Source organism: Phaethon aethereus (assembly GCF_964289735.1).
Source record: "Phaethon aethereus genome assembly, chromosome: 3".
In the NCBI taxonomy this organism is placed as follows: Eukaryota; Metazoa; Chordata; class Aves; order Phaethontiformes; family Phaethontidae; genus Phaethon; species Phaethon aethereus.
The window spans coordinates 33,431,512-33,455,019 of NC_138576.1; the positions used below are offsets into that span (position 1 = coordinate 33,431,512).

The 23,508-nt window shown below is 36.1% G+C and overlaps 1 protein-coding gene across 1 annotated transcript in view; it reads left to right on the forward strand.

Annotated features, from left to right (window-relative positions):
• The window catches only part of ADGRB3 (adhesion G protein-coupled receptor B3), a gene marked incomplete at its 5' end in the record, with an annotated part of 485,010 nt that overhangs the window by 437,919 nt on the left and 23,583 nt on the right, over positions 1-23,508 (forward strand). Inside the window, 8 exons of the mRNA XM_081997317.1 lie at positions 2,075-2,225; positions 2,791-2,860; positions 7,680-7,746; positions 9,911-9,996; positions 13,362-13,460; positions 13,789-13,960; positions 20,791-20,886; positions 22,268-22,307. Coding sequence (XP_081853443.1) covers positions 2,075-2,225; positions 2,791-2,860; positions 7,680-7,746; positions 9,911-9,996; positions 13,362-13,460; positions 13,789-13,960; positions 20,791-20,886; positions 22,268-22,307 — 781 coding nt within the window. The remainder of the gene's footprint in view (positions 1-2,074; positions 2,226-2,790; positions 2,861-7,679; positions 7,747-9,910; positions 9,997-13,361; positions 13,461-13,788; positions 13,961-20,790; positions 20,887-22,267; positions 22,308-23,508) is intronic.

Below are 23,508 nucleotides of genomic sequence, written 5' to 3' on the forward strand. Positions count from 1 at the left end.
GTCCACATTTGTATCACATTACAAACATCCCTCTTTCTTTCAATACAGGGGATAACTTATGAACTAAATCCTAGAGTCTATACTCAGCCATAAGAGTTAGCAATGATTTGACCAAAAAGATCAGTATTTGTTTGTATTTGCATTATTTATAAGGGAAATAGTATATTTACAGTTTTTTCAGCATAATACAGTGTTTTACCTATGCAGTTTCTCCGTAAAAAATTGTGTGCTATTCCTCAAAACTCATTTCATTGTCAAATTCTCATTCCAACAGAACATGTTAGCTTTTACAAAAACCTTTATAGCAAAACAAATTAAAGTTTCAGAGTGGGAGTTCATAACATATAAGCCACCTAGTAAAAGAAAGGACATTTCTGTGTTTTCTATTATATTTATTGTGCATTTCACTGTATAACTTCCATTTTAAATAAGTATTCATTTTTCATATGCAGGAAATACTGCTACCAGTCAAGCTTTAACAGAATAGGTTTTATGAATCCACGTATTTTAGGCATATCTAATCATAAGAATTAGTGGCAAAATCTAGGATGGAATGACTAGTGCATTTTCAGGATCTGCTGTTTTTTTCCAGTTTACATTTGCTTTTTTAAAAATAATCAATAGTTCTCTTGCATATAATCATACAGAACACCATTGCCCCAGATTTAAATAGGCAATTTGACCCAGGATTAGAAGACAAGGTGTTTGTCACATCTGTAAATTCATATTGGGAAATCATTAAATTTTGACTCAAATGCGTAAGATTTTGAAAGTTCAAAGTTTTATATTAGTAATGTATTTAAGATAACTATTGGAGTGAACTAACACAATTGATTTCAGATAAGAATCTGGGAAAATAAACACAATATAAAATTCAAAATAAAAAGACTTGACAGTAATTAGGAATATTAAATGAAATTTAATGAATTAAATGAAATTTTTGTAGCTACCAGCCTTGATTCAACAATATATGCAAGCATCTATATATAATTAAGCTCCTGCATATTTTCTCCCTGAATAGTTTGCTGAACTAAGATTTTACTAAAAAAATTAACTAGCCTTTTATTACATGCAAGATAGCTATCAGATGTGTATGTTGCATAAAGAAATAATCATAAAAATAATATCTAAATTTCTCAACTGTGATCTTGCATTGCTAATATTGAGTGTGTGAATTTATTTTTTTTTAATCTTGATACAATTTTGACATTTCAAATTGTGATAAGGATAAATTATGATAAGGATATTCTCAACATTACTGGTGTGGTTTTGGTTCTGGGGTACAATGTACACTGCATCTTATAGCCTGCAACGGGCATTTTAACCAACAGAATGGAGGGTAGATAATTATTTATGCCTAGAAACTCATTTATATAAGCTACAATGTCAAGTTTAATTAAGGGCTACAGTGACAAAAGAAAGAATCGCATGTGCTCAAACTACTCAGATGACAAATGACTGACATCCATAAAAAAAAAATCCAGGGCAATTGACAAGGTTATGATACTTACACCTGGCTGAAAAGATCTCAGGCAGTATATTCCTATAGGTTAATGTTCTATAAAATTTAAATTTAAAAACCAAATAAATCAAACTTAATCCATTGCCTTAAATTCAGATTTACAGTCAGGGTCTTTCTGCAGAGAGAGTTAGAAAATATGAATAGCAATTAGGAGCATTTGTATCCCCACATTTTCTGTATTCAGCTCTGTGAGATTTTATGATCAGTAAGTTCATAACTTGCTTACCACAATGGCTTTATGATGATCCCTGGTCAAAGAAAATGTGTAGAGAAAAATCTGGTGGCATGATTTATTTTGTGTTCTTTGTCCCTGCTCTGCACACTCAAGTGTTTGGGAAAACAGTCAAAACCTCTTCTGCCTAATCCACATCAACATCTTTCTCTCTCTCTCTCTCTCTCTCTCTCTCTCTCTCTCTGTGGCAACCACATCATAAAGGGAGAGTTGATATTAAGAATAAAGGTCAAGATGATAGAATATGACAACTCTTTGAATTGAAAAGATAAATGAGTGTCCCTAAGTATTCAGCATGAGCTTCTCTTTGCTCCCTGCAGGGCATCTGCACCACAACCACCGCATTTTTGCACTTCTTCTTCTTAGCTTCATTCTGTTGGGTTTTGACAGAAGCGTGGCAGTCATATATGGCTGTTACTGGAAAAATTAGGACACGGCTCATAAGGAAACGTTTCCTGTGCCTTGGATGGGGTAAGACTGTAAAATTCATTTCCTCGGAATCATTAGAATGTAACGTTTAATTCAGTGACAATGTCAAGAATATCATCATTTTCTTCAGTAAACCTGAAAGATAGTAGACAGCACGTTACTGAAAAGAAAACTAGGTTAGGAGTCTTTCCTCTTTACCTCAAGCTCAAGCTATGCTGGTGTATATTTTAACATTCTTTTATAAATAAGTTTTAACAAAACTTTAGAAGATTTTCAGCAAAGTAGTGTAATATCAAGAAATCAAAAGAAAACAGGAAAAAACATTCATAAAGCCTCTTCCTAGCTCACTTTCTGTCTTGTCAAATATACCAGTAATTTAGCTACATAAAAGTGGTACACCATGGGCAGAAAACAGTGTCCTCCTCCCTGCCAGTGCTTCAGAAAAAAACAAATTTGCAATAGCACTGTGCTATTGGAACTATTGGAACAATTCATTCCATGTAAAATTGGCCATTTTGCATTAGCTTGCCCAGTCATTTTTTGTGCAGGCAAAACACTAATATTTTACTCAGCATCTAATGGTTGTTACTGTTTGGCTTTTTTTCAGGTTTACCAGCATTGGTGGTTGCAATATCAATAGGCTTTACCAAGACAAAAGGATATGGAACAGCCCACTAGTAAGTCAATCTGAAATGATAAATTATGTTTTTAATTAACAAGACTGTAGGACCCATCAGGAATTACATAGCATAGTCTAAAGGCCCTAGAGGTATCCATTCACACTTGGAACTGCTCTAAGAGTCATTGAGTGGTTCACAAAAGAACAAAAAGAAAACCATATGCCAGTCTTGGACTGAGCTCAGAAAAGTGCTGGGGATCCTGGATTTCTTGTGAGTATTTGAAGTAGCAAGCCTTTTAGAAACACTGAGGTTTAGGTCCACTCAGACACCTAACATTTACATGCATTTACCAAAAAGAACCTTAAACATTATGGTTAACCTTTGCCAAGCTCTGAACATGTCTAAAACGGTACTGGCAAGAGCCTCTTCGGCACCCAAGTTTCTGCCCACCTAGCAGGTACCTTGTCTTTAATGCCCCTGTGCTGCTTGGAGCCAAAGCCCTGAAGAAATCTCAAAAGAGCTCTCCCATCCGTCCCCTCTCTCCTGGAGTGCCTGATCCAACCCATTTCCTGGACTGGGCTGTACTTGAGAGACAGCGAGGAGGAGACCTGGGTACTTCATTTACATTTTATTGATGCAGCTCCTGTTTAGCCACCTGGCTGGTTACAGTGTGTGTTTAGCACCCTGGAAAATTCACTCCCCAGCAAGTCTGCCCTTTGGTTGTCTACTGCTGAAGAAGGAGCTTGGGCTGAGCCTCCCTCCCACCAGCACACTGCTCCAACCACCAAGACATTCTGTATGCGAAAGTGCTTTTCCTTCAGTCATCCTGTTTGGAGCTCTCCGCACGTTGCCGAAGACGTTTAGCATGCATCTGAACAGAAAGAGGAAATATGACTCTGCAGCCTGGTAATGAGAACATTCATCGGAGATGAGGATGAGTTAGGTCAAGTCCTCGCTTCAGTGAATATCCTCCTTCGCATCATCACTGAGTGAGATCAGGATTCCCCCTCCCTGCCCTGTGTGTCCCACCCTTTTGGCACGTGGTGGGGGATCCAGCTCTGGTTGGGTAAGGATTCAAAAACAAATCCCCCTCTCAATATCGGCTCTAACCACCGAGCTCTTCAGTTTTAAATCATGAAAACAGGCATCTTGCATTTTTTTTTAATGAGAAATGGCTTACCTAACTGAAGTGCTTAACTTTGGGACAGCACTTAGAGCTGGCAATCATTAGTGAAACAATGGTTTTAGATGTCTTTTGGGAGTTATATTGAGGACCTGCTTCTCGGACATTTTTTCTAACTAATATGTGCTCGTCTTGCTGGCTTTTTTCTTATTTAGTCCTTGAACCAGGACTGGAGAACCGTTTAGGCTGTAAGAATTACAAATCACAGGATGACAATGTCCAGACCCCACTGGGGATGTAGCTCTGTCCCTTGCAGGATCAGTCCCATTGCATTTACTCTACTGAAATTATTCATGTGTGACTACTTGCTTTAGTTAGTGTCGCTTCCTGCTTCCGTGCCAGGCTGAATGCACTTTAAAAAGAGGATATACTGAAATATTCAGACAAAGCAACAAATCATTCATTAAGGGTAACCTAGAAAGTAAAAAAGAGCAGGTCTCTGTACATGCAACAGCTCCTCTCCCAGGATCCAAATTCAGCTCACGGTACCATGGGACAAAAGCACTAAAGGAGGTGCACAAGGGACAAAGAGAACCATTATGCAGCTTTCTCATCTTATTTGCAAATATATTTTTCTTGGCATTTGACATCAGAATTACAAAAGGAAAACAGGGAATGCAAGGAATGGAAATTCCTCCTCCGTCACCAGCTGATGTGCTGTCCCACTCTAGAAGCCAGGGAAGAATTGTGTCCCGTGACAATTGTTGGGCAGTGTAAAAGCAGAGCTCCTGTCCTGCTCCTCCTCATAACTAAAGCACTTGTGTAAGTTTTTTAACTGCTTACACTGTATTTGGCCTGTTTGGCTGCAATTACATACACGCTGACATCAGAAATGCGTCCTGTGGCAAACTATTCCTGTGAGATGCTGTTTTTGAAAATGACTGTTTCAAATGAAGCAAATTATTAGTGAAAATGAAGAAATTGATTCCAGTCCCATAGTCCCACACATGAAGAGATTGATGGAAAGGGAGAAGACCCAAGGATCTTTGAAGCAGATCTCAGTTTTATACAGTATATGACTGATGGGGGTGGCTTGAATTGTTCACACTTGAACCAATTCTGTGATCAACAGCCTCTGATTTCTATCTTTTTCTTTCAATCCTAATTATTAGACATTTATATTACGGTACATATAAAACTACATATCAGATATTTTTCACATAGACACTGGTACTGATACAGAAACTGAAGTGATTTCCTAAAAATGATTAAAAAAAACACAGTGACAAGTTTTTAGAAATTTCAGGATTTCTGAAAAAGATTTGTCTATCTGAAAGCTTGATTGTTTTTCCAACTATTTCTGTGAGTCTAATAAATATTGTCGCTACCTCTCTTCAGACAATCAGAGCTATGAAAGCACCATTACTACAAGTTATAGTTAATAAACCTGCATGACCTACTCATGTTTACATGCAGTGCTATATGTTATTCAGCAGTGCAGATAACTTCCAGGAATTCATTATATCAGCAAAAATTAAAATTCTGTCATAGTCATGCTCTCCTAAGAGAAGGAACCATTCTCCTGGAGAGCATCAAACAACTCACAAAATGTACAGGAAACAGAAGCAAGTCCGCATATACTTTATCACTCAGCAGAATTTTATGACCATGTAAATGATCCCATAAAACCACCAGTGGATGCTCTTAATACTAATCAATTTATATGGCTTTCTGCTATGTGGGGATCAGGGAGGAAGATGACAGAACAGGAGAACGAAATAAAAACAACTGTAAAGCATAGAAGGAAGGTATCAGAGCAAAGAAAAAGAAGAGAAGAAAGAAATACTAAAAAATTGACAAAAATTGCCTTACGGTATAAGGCTGCACCTGAGAATACATCTTCAGAAAGTCTTCAACAGAAAACAACTGGGAAAAAGCACAGTTCAGAGTCATCAACTGGCAGATATTGAATACATTGCAATAATCACATCGCACATTGTTAACAATGCAAATTATTGAAAATTCAGATGTGTAAAGAAAACTGGAAAACCTCTATATTTTTTTCCAGCTCTGCCTCTAAATGCAAGTCACTCTTTTGAACAGCCTTTTTACTTGAGGGCATGGAAAGGGAAGGAAAAATTCTCCCTTAGTCTTAAAGATTTTCGTGATAGCAACTGTTTTCTTTTTATTTAAAAAAAAGCCCAAACTTGTTGACCCATTTTTTCAGCACAGGTATCTGTTTCAAATACAATACATCAACAAAGTTTATGAACTGATGTTTTTGTCTCCCAATAAACATGATAATTTTAATTCCATGTCCTAGTTATGCAAAGTGGCCATCTTCATTATGTTTAAAAGTTCATACTGGTAGGGAAATGCACTATGAATACATTCCTCCTTCTCAGAAGCCCATGTTCTCAGTCTCTCACAATAAATAACCCAGCTTTTAGAAAAATAGCAAGAAAAATTGCAGAGAATTTTGAAAGTATTTTTCTTTGACATTACTAAAATAAATTGAACATTATTGTTGTAGTTGTTTTTTAAGGCAGGATGTAGGATAGCCTGACATATATTACCTTTTTAACAGTGAAGTAGATATGAAATATTTGCATTAATTTATCATTCCAGAATTTAACACACTGACGCAGTTGTGTTCATGTGGCAGATTTCACATAGCTTCATTGCAATGGGAGACACTTTTATTCTTTACAGTTAGAATTCCAGCCGTAATAGACCATTAATATGATGTGCTTGCATTTATTCAAAAGTACAAAAACAGTACTAGAAAATAAAGAAGATATGTATGATTCTGATGTGAATGTTTCTGGATGTGAGATCCAAGTGAATTATTTGAATGCACATACTTGAGTTTTCTCATACGTAGGTGTGATCATGCATTCAAATAAACATGCAGTTCTTTGAATGTGTAATCACTGGGAAAATAGCACAGCTGCATTTACTCCAGTGTGTGAAGCTCCTGATCTTTTGCAGATATGGAAAGCTTTACATCATGGTGTATCAAATATTTAGAATTTGATTCTGCAACCAGTCTATGTTTGGAAATATGATAGTTTTCAGTGAAAGCCCTGATACAGTATGAAAAACTCTGCAAGATTAGTAGCTTGCCAGAAAATACAGTTTTCAGATGCTTTAAAATATACATTTAAATTGTTTTCAAAATATTCCAGACAATACAGAAGAGTAGAATCACATATGATTTTTCTTTAATGGGAATATCGTTTGAAAGACCTAGTTCTAATAGCAATTACTAAATGACATAAGAGAAGATATGTAGAAAGTTGTTTTTTCTAAAGTTCTGCATTACAGGTAATTGATATTTCATTGCTTTAACTATAGAATTGTCAGACATTGTAAGCTGCAAATGTTTCTAGATACCAACCTTGCAATTCCTGTTTGGTTAACTCATCATACGTGGTTAGCAGAGATTCAATAAAGATTTGCAAACCTTTTTTCTGTTGTGCTCTTAATACATTTTAGGCATTTCAGTGTATGTATAATTCACATTAAAACTTTTGAAACATTAACAATTGGTAACGGAAATAACTTTCAACTCTCTACATCATCATATCAAAACAAAGTAATTGGTTTTTTTGTGTGTGTATATGAATCTCTATATGTAGGATTGAACATACACCGGAAGAATCTCATGCTGTAGTAATTATTAACTCTTTCTTGGCAATGTGTTATACTTATGTTTAATTTGTGTTAGTTCTTCTCTAATGTTCTTTCCAGCTGTTGGCTGTCTCTTGAAGGAGGGCTACTTTATGCTTTCGTTGGACCTGCAGCTGCTGTTGTTTTGGTAAACATTAATATAATTTCCATTATTTTCATATGAAATGATGGACTGTGCTATTTAAATTATAAAAGCTTAGCTATACAACAGCATTACATTTTGCTGTAAATACTGAGCTCAGTATTGTTTAACGTACCTTCAGTATTTTGAATGCATGATTCATTTAATTGTATCACTTCCTTATACCGGTTATCTCTCCATGTATACACAGTAAGCTGTGAAAGAATAATGTACTAATTAGTGGCACAGAAAACTTGTTACAGGCATCACTGAGTTATTACCAGTAGCATCTACACAATTGTCACTGCCTTGTGAAGTTCAGTGATGGTCTTGATAGAGTGCTGCTTGGCAGCGTATTGCTGTGCCAGCAAAAGCAACAGGAGGATTGGAACCAGCCAGCAAGTTCTCCATGGCTGCTGCTTTTGAAAGCAAAGAAAAAAATCATCGTAGCTGGGAAATGTTACTCGTTTCTGTATCAAACTTCCACATCTCCGGAAATGTATTTAGGTGTAGGATTCACTTTGCTTAATTGGAGACATCTGCAATGTAGATTTCTGCATCTAAGCTAGTTATCCCAGCCATATTTCATTGTCAGTGGAGAAAAATATGCACTTTTAGGGCTCAAACCATCAGAATTATTTCACGTATCTACTTTAGGGTAAGATGAATTGCACCCTACATGTGCCATCGACTATCAGTCACCTTCTCTGCAGTCTATATGGATTTTTTACAATAATTTGTTTAGCATTTTTCCCTTACAGATTTTGAATCTAATTCTTCTTTCCATTCCACCAATTTTATACTAGGATAGCTCGATCAACACCAGTTATTTCTGATTTTCCTTTGCAAGAGGGAATCGGTCTTAGTTTTAGCTACAAAGATTTTCCTGAAATGGATGTTTACTACTCCCATAGAGTTTGTCTCATCATTGCCTGGAGTCAAGCCAGGATCCTTTTGTACAGCTCACAGTCCCTGTCATGATAGAGGAGCCAAGGATGTTTACAAAAAGCCACTCATAATTTTCACATGGAACTGTATGTTCTCTGCGTAATTGGAAAGCTTTGTTCAGAGATGTTTGAAGTTCACAGTCCCAGTTTGCCCTACCATTAGCTAGTAGCTGTAGAAGGAGCTGTTCCATGCAGCCACTTAAGCCTAAGTGTACGAAGCAAAAGAATTATATAAAATCAACTGAAAAATTTAAATGCTGAAAATAAAGAGATAATATGAAAAGCTGGAAAAGAGTTGGCAGGACATACTGGCAACAGTCAGGTATTTTGGCACAGGTCTTGAAAAATCTGTTTGAAAGGAAAAAAGAATTATCCTTTTCTAATTAAAAAAAAAAAGGAACATTTATTTAATAGATTCAAAACTTTGTAGTACCTCTTTGCAAGCCATACAGAGACAGGTTCATAGAGTTCAGTTCAATAATACAAATGGATAATAACAGTCATTAAGTTGTCCATTAAATGCCATTAGTATGTCCACTGAGTGCCAAAGCCTGACTGCTGAAACACTTGAATGTTTTTTTTTAGGTTAGGTCTTCAACCCATGTATGTGATCATAACACCATTTACTTTAACATAACATACTTACCCCAGGCTTCCATCTGTCCCACAAAAAAAAGGAAATTGCAGTCAAACAAGGCTCAAGACTGGCATTTTGGTGAATGACATAGACAATGACTAATGTGCAGGAGGATATGGAAAACCACAGGCTGGTTCTGCATAAGTGGGAACACCCACATGGGCTGTAAACACTTAAAAAGGAACACAGTTGCGGTCATCATGTGCTCTGACTAGCTCTTCCCTGTGCGCACAACTCAAATGCAGTGGTTTTCCTGGAATAGGATCTATCATTGCAATTAAAACTGAGGAAATATTAAAGCTATATTGCTCAAGCTGCTGGCCAGCAGATGCTTCTTCATATAACTTGATACCAGGCATAACTCAAGATTCAAAAATAAGCCTGTTGAGATGTGCATATGTGTTACCCATTTGAGAGTACACTCTTCTGGTGTGCTCAGGGACAGTGTTACACGATTTATGACGGAATACCCAGAAATGTAACAGGAGGCATTTTGCAGGCCTGTAAGAGTCTTTTTCTGAAGTATCAGGATAAAGTATTTTCTTTCAGGCACTGAAAGATCAACTGTTTGTTTTCTGTTTGACAGGTCAACATGGTGATTGGCATTTTGGTATTTAATAAACTTGTTTCCAGAGATGGAATCCTAGATAAAAAGCTCAAACACAGAGCAGGGTAAGCAACAACTGGGTTATTTTAAAGCATATTAAAATTGTATCACCAATTTTCAATTACAGATATTCACCAAAAATGCTTTTGATTGTACTTTGAACTTTTATATCAGTGTAACAGTGTGTCTAACAGATTCCATTCATCTCAAAAGCTGCTGTTGCATATCCTGAGGGAATGCAACTAAACAAACTAAACATAATAAAACACAAGTACAACAGTATTAAGTTAATGAGGACTAAATAAATCCGAGCGGAAGTTTCATAAGAATGTCACACATGTAAAGTTGTTGCAGTTAGTAAAATAGGTTTATGAACAGTATGTACTGAAGGAACTGATTCTTTTTCTGTCAACTTTAACTAATGTGATGGTAAATGTTACTCATTTGTGTAAACTGTTGTAAAATATATTTTACAGCAAAATATCCCTTACTGAGGTCAATGCTGTTCTGCCATTCTATGTGAAGAATTTTCCCTTGTTCTTAGATCCGTATCTACATAGATGTATGTTCTAAATTAGTGTAACATTATCAAAGTAAAAAAAATGTGGTTTAAAAGAAAGAAAAAAGGGAAACAGAAATTCTGTGTTATTGATTATTTACTTCCATTTATATTCAAATAAAGTTTGTTACCATGAGAAGAAAAGATTATGATAGTCATGGCATCAGAAACTGTTTTTTAGCGATGACAATGATTTGAAGCACTGCAGCAGTAAACCTAGATTCATTCTGTACTGGAGAAAAGTATTTGACAAGTGCATCATCACCTTCTTAATGCTTATGAAAGTATATTTAAACTTTGCATAATCATTTTTTACAGCTACATGGTCTAGTATTGTCTTTTGGGCCAGCTTGTAGTTAACACCACCAATATCTGCATTTCTAGCAACAATAAGCAATGATATCTTTATCTTACTGTGTATTACTGCTATGGGTAAATTTATTACAGCTTCATTTTGAAATATTTTACCATTTCACTAACAGTACCATTCCTAATAAGTTCAATTCATTGCTTAGATGAGCAATTTTATGATAAGTACTTCAGCTGGTGTGATTTTCATTTAATATTAATTCAATTTAAATCTATCCAGTTTTCAGCTCTTTTGCCATTATTCTGACAACTATGTACCAAAATCTTTCATTTTGTTTCTCCTCTTTTCCTCTTTTTTTATTAGAAAGTATTAATTTCTTAACCTTACTTTTGTCTACACTGCTCCATCAACATTCTTAACTGTGTAATAACACTTATAAAACTACACAAATTATTTCAAGACTACTAATAACTTAGTAATCACCAATTCAAATCCACGTCTGCTCCAATTCCAGTGATTTGAGGAGTTGGAACAGCCACGGGTATGGCTTTGTACATTTTCTAAGGATATCCAAGCTTAGATTTAACTGCATCATTTTTTTTTTTCAGCTGCTCAATTGTTGGCTATAGAAATCTATTTGCTTATAGTGTACTTTCCTGATGAAACAAATAACTTGCTTTCTAACAGTGCACAACTTAGTAAAGGGGTATTTTATTTTAAAATAAATGGATAGAGTACTAGAAATTATTCTGTCAGAAACAATCCGGCTATTCTGGGAAAGCATGTAGGTGCCCTAACCAAGCAACAATCTTGACTTTTGTGATAGTATGATATGGTGGCTTGGCAACAGCATTCTTTGATACTACTTGGCAGATGAAGAGTCTTGAGTCATTCTTTGTGGCGTAGAAATTGGTGCAGCATTTAACCTCCAGCAGAAAAGGGATTGTCACTCATTTGTCAAATATGGTCAGGAAGGCAACTTCATTCTTTCTGGCAAACATTGGACTTACACCTCTCAAAATTTCGGTCAATAGTTCAGCTGTAAAAAAAAATTATGTAGGACTTGAGGAAGTGAGTGGGGCAAAATATACTAACTCCATGGTTTTTTCCACCTTAATAAGCATATGGAGAATCAACAAGTTTCTTGATGGATATCAATCGTTTTCCTGGCATAAGGAATAGCCCAGCCAGAATGATTATGTTTGGTATATATACACACCAAGTTCCATTATTTGCAAGATCCAGAACAAATCTATAGATGTAAAGAGAATAATTCAGTCTGAGAACATTGAAGTATTGCCAAGCAAAGACAGAAAGTATTTTCCCAAGCTTACTCAAGGCATTTTTCTAATTCATTCTTTAATGTAGATCGTTAATTGGTGTAATCTGATGTGGATTCATTGAGTTCTTTTCACACTCCACAATCACCTTATACAAGGTCATGGTTCTCACTGTTTTTTTATGGAAAGAAACTGCATTTTTATGGAAAATATACTGCGCTTTTTTATGGAAAGTCATAATTTGGTTTATCAAAATGGAAAACACTGGAGTTCAATGCTGGTTTGGGCAGTATGTCAAAAATCTTGTGAATGCCGGGTTTGTCAATAAAAAGCTCTGTTTGTTGAAATAACTGGGAAAAAACTGAAATGTTACCTATCTTCACCATGTTAACCACTTTCCAGCTGGGAATACGTAAATCACCCTTCCCGTCACAATGCAGTCAGATATGGTTATTCCTGGTTCTGATAGCAGAAAGAGAAGAAATATTAAAAGTCTTTATTTAGTTAACTGAGGAAGTTGAATGCATGCTGTATGGAAAAGAAAATTTAAATTCCAGGTTTTGCCCTTTAACTCTTCTGACAGGTGCCGAGGTACAATTGTCCTTACAAAATGCTTTCAGCTTAATGCTTGTGTACTGTGTTTTATTAAAATGCAAAACAGGTCACCCTTTTTTTAGTACCAACTGATATTTATTTCATCAGATTCCATACATTTCAAGCCCTGTATTCAGACCTTCATAGGGCATAAATAAAATCTCTCCAGACGCTAGTGGGCCATTCAGATTTCTAGTACAAATCTGACTATACAGTACGCCCATACTGATTTTGCAGGGTTTTTTTTCCTGTTAATGGTCTGTAATTGTACGTATTTCATATTTTTCCTATACTTCCTACATTTGTCCTATACTGTTTCTCAAGCGAGTTTGGATACAACTGTGTTTTAATAGGTCTGAATAGAGGGATTTCACTTTGTGTGTCTATCCTAGCACGTGCTTATGTTTACTTCAGTGTAATCTGATCACTGGACATTTGGGGCTTTTTTTAAGTTAAATGGAAGAGCTAGAGTCTGCATGAAATGAAGCCCCATAGCATTAACATTTAAAGCTAACGATAATGTAAAGTGCAAAGTACAGTTTTGCAACAACATAGAGCATTCATTCTGAGTAAGTCTACTTACTTTTTCTGCATGACGTCATATTTAAAAGCTAAATTTCAGTAGCAACGTTTTTTGGTGACAATTCAATATTTTGTTCTTTTTGTGGGTGTTCTGTTTGTTTGCAGTCAGATGAGTGAGCCTCATAGCGGTTTGACGCTCAAATGTGCCAAGTGTGGAGTAGTTTCAACAACAGCTTTGTCAGCCACCACCGCCAGTAATGCCATGTTAGTCCTGATCATTTACATCTTCTTGTTACAAATCTTATACAGTGCATGTGAGACAATAGTTTGATGATGACAACTGTGTTTGCTAACACTGTATAGAGTGCTGAGCACTTTTATATACTTTTTAACAAAAAAAAATTGCAACTGTGTTTATTAACTGAATACAGGATGTTCTTTAGAACATAAAATACCGACACTGTTTCATACTTCTCTGTGTTTTTCAAGTTAACTTGATAAAGTGTCATTCTTAAATATGTTTTATTTTCATAGTGAACTTTTAATAATTTTTTACAATATTACAGTGCTGCTTTTCTCTTTTTTTCAATAGGGCATCCCTTTGGAGTTCCTGTGTGGTGTTGCCACTTCTGGCCCTGACTTGGATGTCTGCAGTTCTGGCCATGACAGACAAAAGATCAATATTATTTCAGATACTTTTTGCAGTATTTGATTCATTACAAGGCTTTGTTATTGTCATGGTCCATTGTATTCTCCGAAGGGAGGTGAGAAATGGCTTCCCAGTTTTCTAAAGGGCTGTGCTCCTGTTCATCTCTCAACTGCTCTTTAATGTTATATACAGCTTGCTCTGCAGAAATATATTTCGTAGAAAGAGAATAGTATTTTATGGTGAGACGTAGAGGAACAGGTGAAAGACAGAGGGGTAAGATCAGTTAATTCCAGGTGCAGAACATCAGCTTCAGTATAAAACTGTACCCACTAAATTAAAGATGGCTTTTAAGCCAAGTTCAGTTTATTTTTAAGTGTTAGGCTTTCCCAAAATTGTGAGTATAGGGAAACGCTAATATGAATGCCCTTTTCCTGAAGACCAAAATCTATAGATTTTTGCAGTCCCTAAAACTGATTCAGACACAAAATTAGTTCTGTTTCTACTGCCTCTGAAAGAGGACACAAGGAGATGAGGTGTTATGTTGGTGAAGATCTACCCTTTCAGTTCTACAAACTCGGGTACATACTTAAGGTAACATACCTTACAGAAGTTACAGGGACAATGAGGATGAAGACAGATGAATGCTTTGAGAACGACAAAGGAAAGCTAGTATCCCGGCCTGCCCTTCGCAGCTCGTTGCCACCCACAGCAGAATTCATCACCACTGAAATCTGATGTCAAAGCTACAACACTAAGTGCTCTTTAACCTGGCTCTGGTGACTGTTCCTCTAACCTATCTAACCTGCTAACTAATCCTATCTTTTTATAGAGATAGGTTTGAGAGTAGTAACACAACACTTTTGCTGGCAGATCTGTGGTAGTGGAACCACCTATCAAAAATGAGCAGGTGGACCCAGACTGGAGAGCAGTACCCTGCTCCACCAGCGTACCTATGCATTAGCCTTGATCAGCTTCAGGATATTTACCACACCGATAAACCAAATTACACTGTCTAGCATGGTTCCTCGTAATTGGCAAGAGTTATTCAAAAGCACTTCAGGACCAAAAAACCAGGAAGAAGTTTCAAGAAAGGTTTATTGTCAATGCTGAGTGAGGAATCTCACACAGTGGTTTCCCTTCCCACCATTCACACCCTCTAAACATTGAAAATCGCTATATTAATGAAAAAGAATTATGAATGACATAACTTATTTCAATCATTCAGTACTGTACCATTTTACACAAACTTTCTATCACTATCCTACACAGTATGCATATGTGATTATCTTATTAAAGAATTAAGTTTTAAATTTTTAAGGAAAAAAAATATCTTGAAGAAATTAGTACTTTCCATTAGCTTACCTCCTTTAATACCTTTTTCTTTTCTTTTTTACTTTTTTTTTTTTTTTACTTTTTTTTTTGTTCAGGGTAAAAATATGTGCAGAATAAGATATAACACTCCAGACAAATTTATTTTTTGTAGTACCATCTTGCTATTCCCCTATTTTCTACAGCATTTTCTTTCCCCATAAGATTTACATCTGTGAAAGAGGGTACTGTCATCTGTAGACCTGAAAGCCATCATTTCGCATATTCTTTTAGTAAAATGGTAAGACAGTGCAACTATTTTCAGTAGAAAGAAATGGCAGTTTCATACTGCTTTTCCTGTCTATGAAATATGTATTTCCATTGGGATATATTAACTAGCCTGGAAAGTGCATACCACCTCCCACTTACTGTCCTGAGGAACAATTTTTATTTTAAAATATATATCTTTAGCTCAAGGTTGCAGATGAAACCTTCAAAACCAAAGCAGTATAAACAGTATTATTTTTCACAGAATATCTCAAGTTAGAAAGGACCTATAAAGATCATTGTGTCCAACACCCTGCTCCTTGCAGGACTACCTAAAACTAAACCATATGACTAAGGGCATCGTCCAGATGTTCCTTGAACTCTGACAGGTTTGATGCCATGACTACTTCCCTCAGGAGCCTGTTCCAGTGATTGATCACCATCTCAATTAAAAATCTTATCCTAATGTCCAGTCTGAACTTCTCCTGATGCAGCTTTGTTCTGTCCTAATTCCATTTCCTCATGTCCCTTGTGAGGATGCAGAGAGGTTGCAACATACACCTGGTTATCAGTCATTGATTTCATCAAAAACCAGACCAAAATCCATGAGAAATTCTAAAAGTAACGTAACGTAGCACTGTATAAATCAAAAAAATTCAGACATTAAAGCTTGCCGCAGTGCACTGATGCAGGAGTTCATTTGGAAAAAAAAACATTTTGACTGCTTAAGATGAATTGAACAGGCATCTTCTCATAATGCCCCAGGCCTTGAATTGGAGGGAGGTTCTCTACTCTAATGACAGCTATTTGCTGCAAATGCTTCATTCCCAGAGAATGCTTTGATAATCCTGAACATCTCATGGAAACATTCTTGTCTGACCCTGCTCACAGGTAGGACTGTGGTGATAGAGGTGGAATTAGTCTTTTCTATAAGTAAACTCAGTTTTTAAACTTGTAGGGTACCTTGACTTGAACCACTTTTGACTCACAGGTTCTAGTGCAAGCAATATGCAAAAATATACACTTATAAATGTGTTTATACAAGAATTTAGAATCTTAACTGTTTGTGTGTAGGCAATCAGCTAGTTATGATTTATTTTATTTGCTGCTTTTTTAGCAAATCACATATACATATCTAACTGCAAAGGATCACTACTTCATTTAACTACTTAAAGGTGTTGTTCCTACAAACCAGTCTCAGCAGTTACACCTCCTTGTCCTAACACTGAAATTCTGTAAGAAAGACATTTAATAAAACAGCTAATAAATCTATCTACATGTTATTTTAAAAAATTACTTCATGAGAAAATTCCCTAGTGAGGCCCAAAAAGCACCTAGGTTTGATAAGGTTGTCCCTTGTCAAAAAAGGGAAGGAGTTATTTATACAGCCATGACAACTGAGGCAGAAGTACAGAGATAACATTCACTAATCAGTAGGTTACCTCCAGTCAAGATGATGATAGTGCTGGTGGTGGAACACAAAGAAGCCTAGGCATATTGCTGTTTGAACTCTATTTGACAGAACAAATTGAATCTTCTTTAGTCCTCCAGATTTGATTTGTAAACTGAGTAAAACACCTGAGGAACTAATTAAGGTAATTTTTTTTCATATGGGAAAAGAAAATGAATAGAAATTTCTTCAAGAACAGTAAAGTAGTAAAAGTTGATGCACTTGAAACAATTTGTGTTTCAAAAATATGTATGGTCTGCACTTATATGGACCAGTTTGCAGCAGCAAAGATGTAATTGTTTACTGCAACAAGTTCCTAGACAGAAAGAGACATAACTCCAGTAAGTTCTGTTTCAGTCTGGCTCTAGAGAGTCTGCCTTTCTAGCCTCAGGGACCCTTAGGTGAGCACAAGCCAAGACAGTGGCCATCCTACACAGTGTGCAATGCAGTCTTTGCACTGCACAGGGTACCTCCCCAGCTTAAAGAATAGTCTCTTACTTTCTGTTGTCTGCAAAAGCATTTTGCTCTGCCAGTGCCTGTCAGGGAAACCCTGCCAACATATCTGTCACTCTTGATGACAGCTACAAAGCTACCCCAGTTATAGCCTGTAGGATTGATCTAATATTTATAGCATGCCAGCACAGGCAAAACAATAATTCTGACTGTCAGGAAAAAAAATATGGGGTGGAATATATCACCACAAAATTCAAATAAAGAAGAGGACAGCCCTGTTTTACTATGCCTTTATTGTTGTTACATTATAAAAAGTCACAGACTTTTACAATTATATATATAAAACCCCCATTTTTCCTCTTAGTTATGTTGATATGAACACAAATGATAGAAACATTTTCTCTAGTATGCAATATTGAAGATCTTGTGTGACAAGGGCTGCATTAGGAAGCCAGGGGTGTTCGCTGAGACATACAACTAGAAGAGAACTAAGTGATGTGTTGTGTCTATTTCTGCCCTCCATCAATTCAGGGCCTTTTGCAAAGGTATTGAATCTTTCTATACTTCCATTTTCTAACTTCTAAGATAAATATAATATTTCTTAAGCATGAGACCTCTTACAGACCATTTGGAAATTTGGAAAGAAAAATGCAAAGTAAGACTTAGGTCTTATTTCTTTATGTTGCCTTCTTAGCCCAGAATGCTTAGTATTTTTTTCCCTCTTCTTGCTGTTTAAATACCTAATAGGGCATTGGAAGATGGTGAGGTATGTGTCACAGAACAGAAAATTATAGGAGAGGTTAGTGCTGAAGCTTCTCTGTCAGAGCAAAACGGTTTGCCTGACCTGCTTGAACACGAGATGTTCTAAAGCTAATTTGAAGCACACTGAGTAACTCCTGTTAATGCTGGTGACGGGAGGAACCCACATGTATTTTCTTCTTTTGCTATGCTCTGCTGACTAGAGAGCATTTGGATTAAATGCATCGTTGGCGTCTAAAGCCCACATTTCTGTACTGCAGGAGAAAAATAAAGAGTGTGTGAGTAGGGAGGGGGTAAGTTATAAAAGCTTGGAGTTGGTTACTGTTGCTAAGGAAACCTCTTCCCTGGTATCCGCACGTTCATCACATCTCTCTCTCCTGCTCTGCCTGCCTAAGAAAATCTTGTAAGTTGATGTTAAAGGGGGCAGGGGCAAACAAGATATGTTTCAAAGTAAAACATAAAGACAGCACAGTCTTTACATACTCAAACAGGAAGTTTAAACAAGCAGTTTAGAAAAAAAAGCTGGTATTTGGAAAGTTCAACCTTTTTGTTTCTGATTTGTGTGAGGACACCTGGAAGTTGCAACATACATCAGTATGATGGATACAGCTACATTTGACATTCTGTTAACATGTTCAAATCATATGCTGCTTGCACTTCAGAAACTTTGTAAGAAACCTGCACATTTAGGAGGATCTCAACGTGAAGACTCACCGCTTTAATATAGAAGGTAGGGAAAGTAGGACATGAGATTCTCGAGATCTCTGGAGCTATCTGAACTGGGGAAGCCTCATGAACACAGAGTCCCAAAAATAAGGAGGGCCACTGCAGAGAGAGAGAGAGAGAGATCACACAGTATGTCTGAAGTAATAATGCTTCGGGGTCAAACACCATGAGACTTGAGATGAGATTCCGCACAGCTGGGGACCCTTTGGTGGGAGGAATTTTTTTGTGTTTTTATTGCCAAATCACTGTGCCATTGCTTACCAAGAGCATAAAAAGCATAAAGTGTGACCTGAGTTTAGCATTGATAAAGTAAGAGAAGGCTTGGATTAAATTTGCAACAACTGGGAGATGCCAAATTAATGTCAAACACATGGGAAACCACAGCAAGTCTAGTGCTTAAACTCAGAACCTAAGTCATAATGCAGGTCAAGCACACTCTACGTTACCCTACCACATGTAGGAAGTCTCAGTGTTTTGAAATCAATCCAAACCTTCCAGCCTTGCTTCATTCTTCTTTCTGCTCTATATGAATCTTCCTCCACCTGCAACAGTCACTTATCAAGACTGCAGAGCACTCTTACTCATTTAAGGGTTGAGCACTTTAAAATAATGCTTCTTAATTACAAAAATAATTTTTTTTTTCTATTTCATTTTCTCTTTCGTGAAAGCTCTTAAACAGCCTGCAGTAGAATACGATGTTTTGAAAGGGGATGGCTTTTCATCAGCAACAATTAATGAATTATCCTCTTCTGTTGCTTGCAAAATGTCCATGAGTAGAATACAGTTTTCTCCCTTTTAATTATTTGGAATATAATAGCAAGTAATTTCTACAGATAATAAATGGAATGTAGATTTTTGTGGGCATTTCATGGACAGTATTTTCATATTCAAACAAGAAATGATACTAGTTTGTTTTGATTGGAGGTCACCCAACTAACTTCCTGTTTTCCAAGTCACATCTCGCAATCAGGTTGCTAATATGGATATTTGCAATTCTGGAACAAAAATTCACATTCTAAAACTTTTCACTCCAAAATTTTCCTTGCTGTCCTCACTGTGGTACGTGTGAGAAAGCAGCAAAAAGTGTTTGCATTCTACTGTCAGCAAACAGGAACTGTATTTTTCTTTTGAATGTGCCTCTCTGTTGAACCCCATCTTTCTGACAAAAGTATTGCATAATAATATTTCTTTAGACATACATTCTGCACAAAATCAAAGTAAAAATAGCCTTTCCTATGAAAAGACAATTCTTCAAATATACTTATGTTTTAGGGACAAGTCTTCAAATATACTTTATGGATCAATTAATAAACAATAATCTCTGAGAAGTTCCTTTGTTTTAGTTTCAAGAAACCAGAGTGGAAACAGTCCACTTTTCTGATATGTAGAAAGATAAATATGAAGATATGTACATGGTCTGAAGAGTTTTACTCCTAGAAGAGATGCATGAGATTCCCTATACATGGAGTTAAAGTTTATGTTTGGAATTAGTAACATCTTTCAAATTGTCTTAATCTTTAAAGTATAATTAGCAGAGCACTATGTATCTGATCATAGTAACTGTTAAGAACTGTCATGTATCTTACATTTATCAAGCAGAAGATACAATTTAATTTGCAATGGTTAATAGTATATCTATTAATCCTGCTATCAAACCACTATCAAACTGAATGAGAAGACAAACCCAAATACTATCACCCAAAACAGGTTTGGCAAGTCCAAATCAGATCATCACTGACTACTAGTTATTTCGGTCCATAGGACAATCTAATTCTGTGGTCTTGGTGTGATAGACTGACAGACTTTGCAGCAGCCACAAGACATAGCGAATGTACTAAATGGCAGAAATAAGCATTTATGTTGTTTATTAAGTACGCTACAGAAAAGTCATGCATTGTATTCCATACAGTTTAATTTAATCTTTAATGGGAGTAAAATATATGATGTTGCACAAGAATCAGTATAAGATATTGTTTTCACAGGTTCAAGATGCATTCAGATGTCGACTGAGAAATTGCCAGGATCCAATCAATGCAGATTCTTCCAGTTCTTTTCCTAACGGACATGCTCAAATCATGGTTAGCTTTTTTTTCTTTGACTCTTAATTTAGTGTTCCTATCCAATAGAAAAAAATTATAATACTGTACACAACCAGTATGCACAGCTGGAATATTAACACCATTTTTAAGCTAAATCTGTTTGGTCATTATCTGCTTGCTTAAATCTCTTAGCAAGTTTTAAATTATTGGTGTAATCATTTAGTGGAGCACAGTGAATTAGTATATTCCACCAGTGTTATTTATGACAAAAGATTCTTATATAAGAAAATGAGAAAGTAATCTAATAATATATCATTACTTTTCCTACTGTTGCTGTAAAGAGCACTGATACATTTGAGACTCTTTCCTTCATGAGGCCTTGAAAAATGTTCCTCTCAAACTACTTCAGACAAAGAGAAAGTGCTAGAAATTCTAGAGGGGGAATCTATTTAGTGGCTTGGATTAAGGTCATAGTGAATGGCTTAGTATGCCAATCTGGATTTACTAATATTGGTAGGTAGTATATTAAGACAAAATATGGGTCCCTTCACTTATAATGACAGTTTGTCATTGATTATAATGGGGACAGGATCAGGCCCTAAAAAACATGCAAGGCTCAGCAAATAGATGCCCTTCAAAAAATGATGAATCAAAAGAGAATCCAATGTTTGGTCTTCACAAGCAAGAAGGAGGTCAGTTTTATTAAATATTTTTCATGTAATAAACTTTTTGTGGAAATAAAAACATAATTTAAAATTACTTGAGTTCTATAGCAAGATAAATAGCTTTGTTTAACTGGGAAAAGTGTGCTTGCATTTCCAACTGTTAAAAATCATTCTTTGTTCTTACAATTCGTTTTTGCCCAATTAAATAAACAATAGTTGTTTTCAGGGAGTACAAACTTTACATGATTACGTTACTAGCAAGGATGGACATAATATTCTATAACAAATAACCACTTCATAACAAGTTAATGAAGTTTCAGACAGGGTGGACTTACACTTATTCACAGTAATTTGCATTGCAGGCTATGTTCCATATTTCTGTTTGTAAAATCCCTATGAAAAGCTTCCTTAAAGATGATCCTTCCATGATTTGTAGAAGTTACTCTTCCATATACATTAAAAAACTATACACTGTATCGTTATATTAAAATTATACACTCTACTTCCACCTATTTTATTTTATTTTTTCTGGTCAGGCAGCATACTTTGAAAACCACCCAGTTATACTTTAGGAAACTTTGTAAAGCTCTGCTGTTGTAAAACAATACACTTCACCTTCTCAGCAACAAGAATCCACTTTTAAGAGACTATGACTCTGTAAGTAGGACATTTTGGAAGCGCTAGTTGGCAAAAAGGTACTGTGGTTTAGTTTTCAATGAATAATTGTTGTCTCGTTTCACTGTTTCTTGTTACAGACTGATTTTGAAAAGGACGTGGACATTGCTTGTCGGTCAGGTAAGAACATTGAGAGAGTACTTAACCAACAAATGGAGTCTTATACTAGTTCCTTGTGAAGTGAAAACCAGAAAAATATCAGGGTTTGATTGTTTACAACATGTATTTATAAATGTAAACAAAAAAGTGATGCCACTGTACAAATACATTTATTTCATTTTCTTACAAAAGTCTTTTATTAGAAATCAGCAGTTGGAAAGCAGTCAAGCGTATGAATGCCTGTTAGAAGGCAAATGGTTTTGGAAAGAAAATAACTTACACACAAAATTTTCCTTGCCCTAGTACACAAGCAACTATGAAACAGTCATGTTGCTATAGGAAAAAAAAAAATATATAGTGTATCTTAAAAGCTATGTATATGAAGGATGCATCAATTAATTTAGTTTTAAAGGGGGTAAGTTTTTTAGGGCTCTAAGTGAAATCAACAGTAGGTTAAGCAACATGGTATCAGGAAAATGAATTTTGATTCTACTTTATTGGAACAAGTTGGATTTTTAAGACATTTCAGTCGTGATCTTTAATGAGTCAGCTATGCCTGTTTCTGCATACTAATAATAACAACACATTTTAAGCAAAACTTGCCTAAATAAAGCACAGTGTAAAATAAATGACCCTCTAAATCCTATCAAAATTTTTAAATCTAGGAGGTATTCCGCAAGGACTGTTTCCCTTAGGGAGGCAATCCTGCCTAGACACCTTTTGTTTTCAATGAAGAGAGAAAGAGAGAGAGGGTGTCCTCTCCACAGGGTGAGTCAGAGCAGAAGCCTGACTCTGCATCACCCACCTGGAGAACACTGTCTCCCTTCGCTCGCTATACGGGGAGCCAAGAAGGCTGATCTCATTAAGGTAAAGTTTGAGTTTCCAGTCACCCACCTTTAAAAAACTGCCAGTTTGGCTTCTTGCAATATAGAATCATAGAATCTTTGGGTTAGAAGGGACCTTTAAAGGCCATCTAGTCCAATCCTCCTGCAAGGAGCAGGGACATCTTCAACTAGATCACGTTGCTCAGATCCCCGTCCAACCTGACCTGGAATGTTTCCAGAGATGGGCATCTACCACCTCTCTGGGCAACCTGGGCCAGGGTTTCAACACCCTCATTGTGAAAAATTTCTTCCTTATGTCTGTATGGTAATGGCGCTTCCATACAGATTAGTTTTAATATGCACATGTATTTTGAAGGGAGCAGGGTAGTACACTGTAA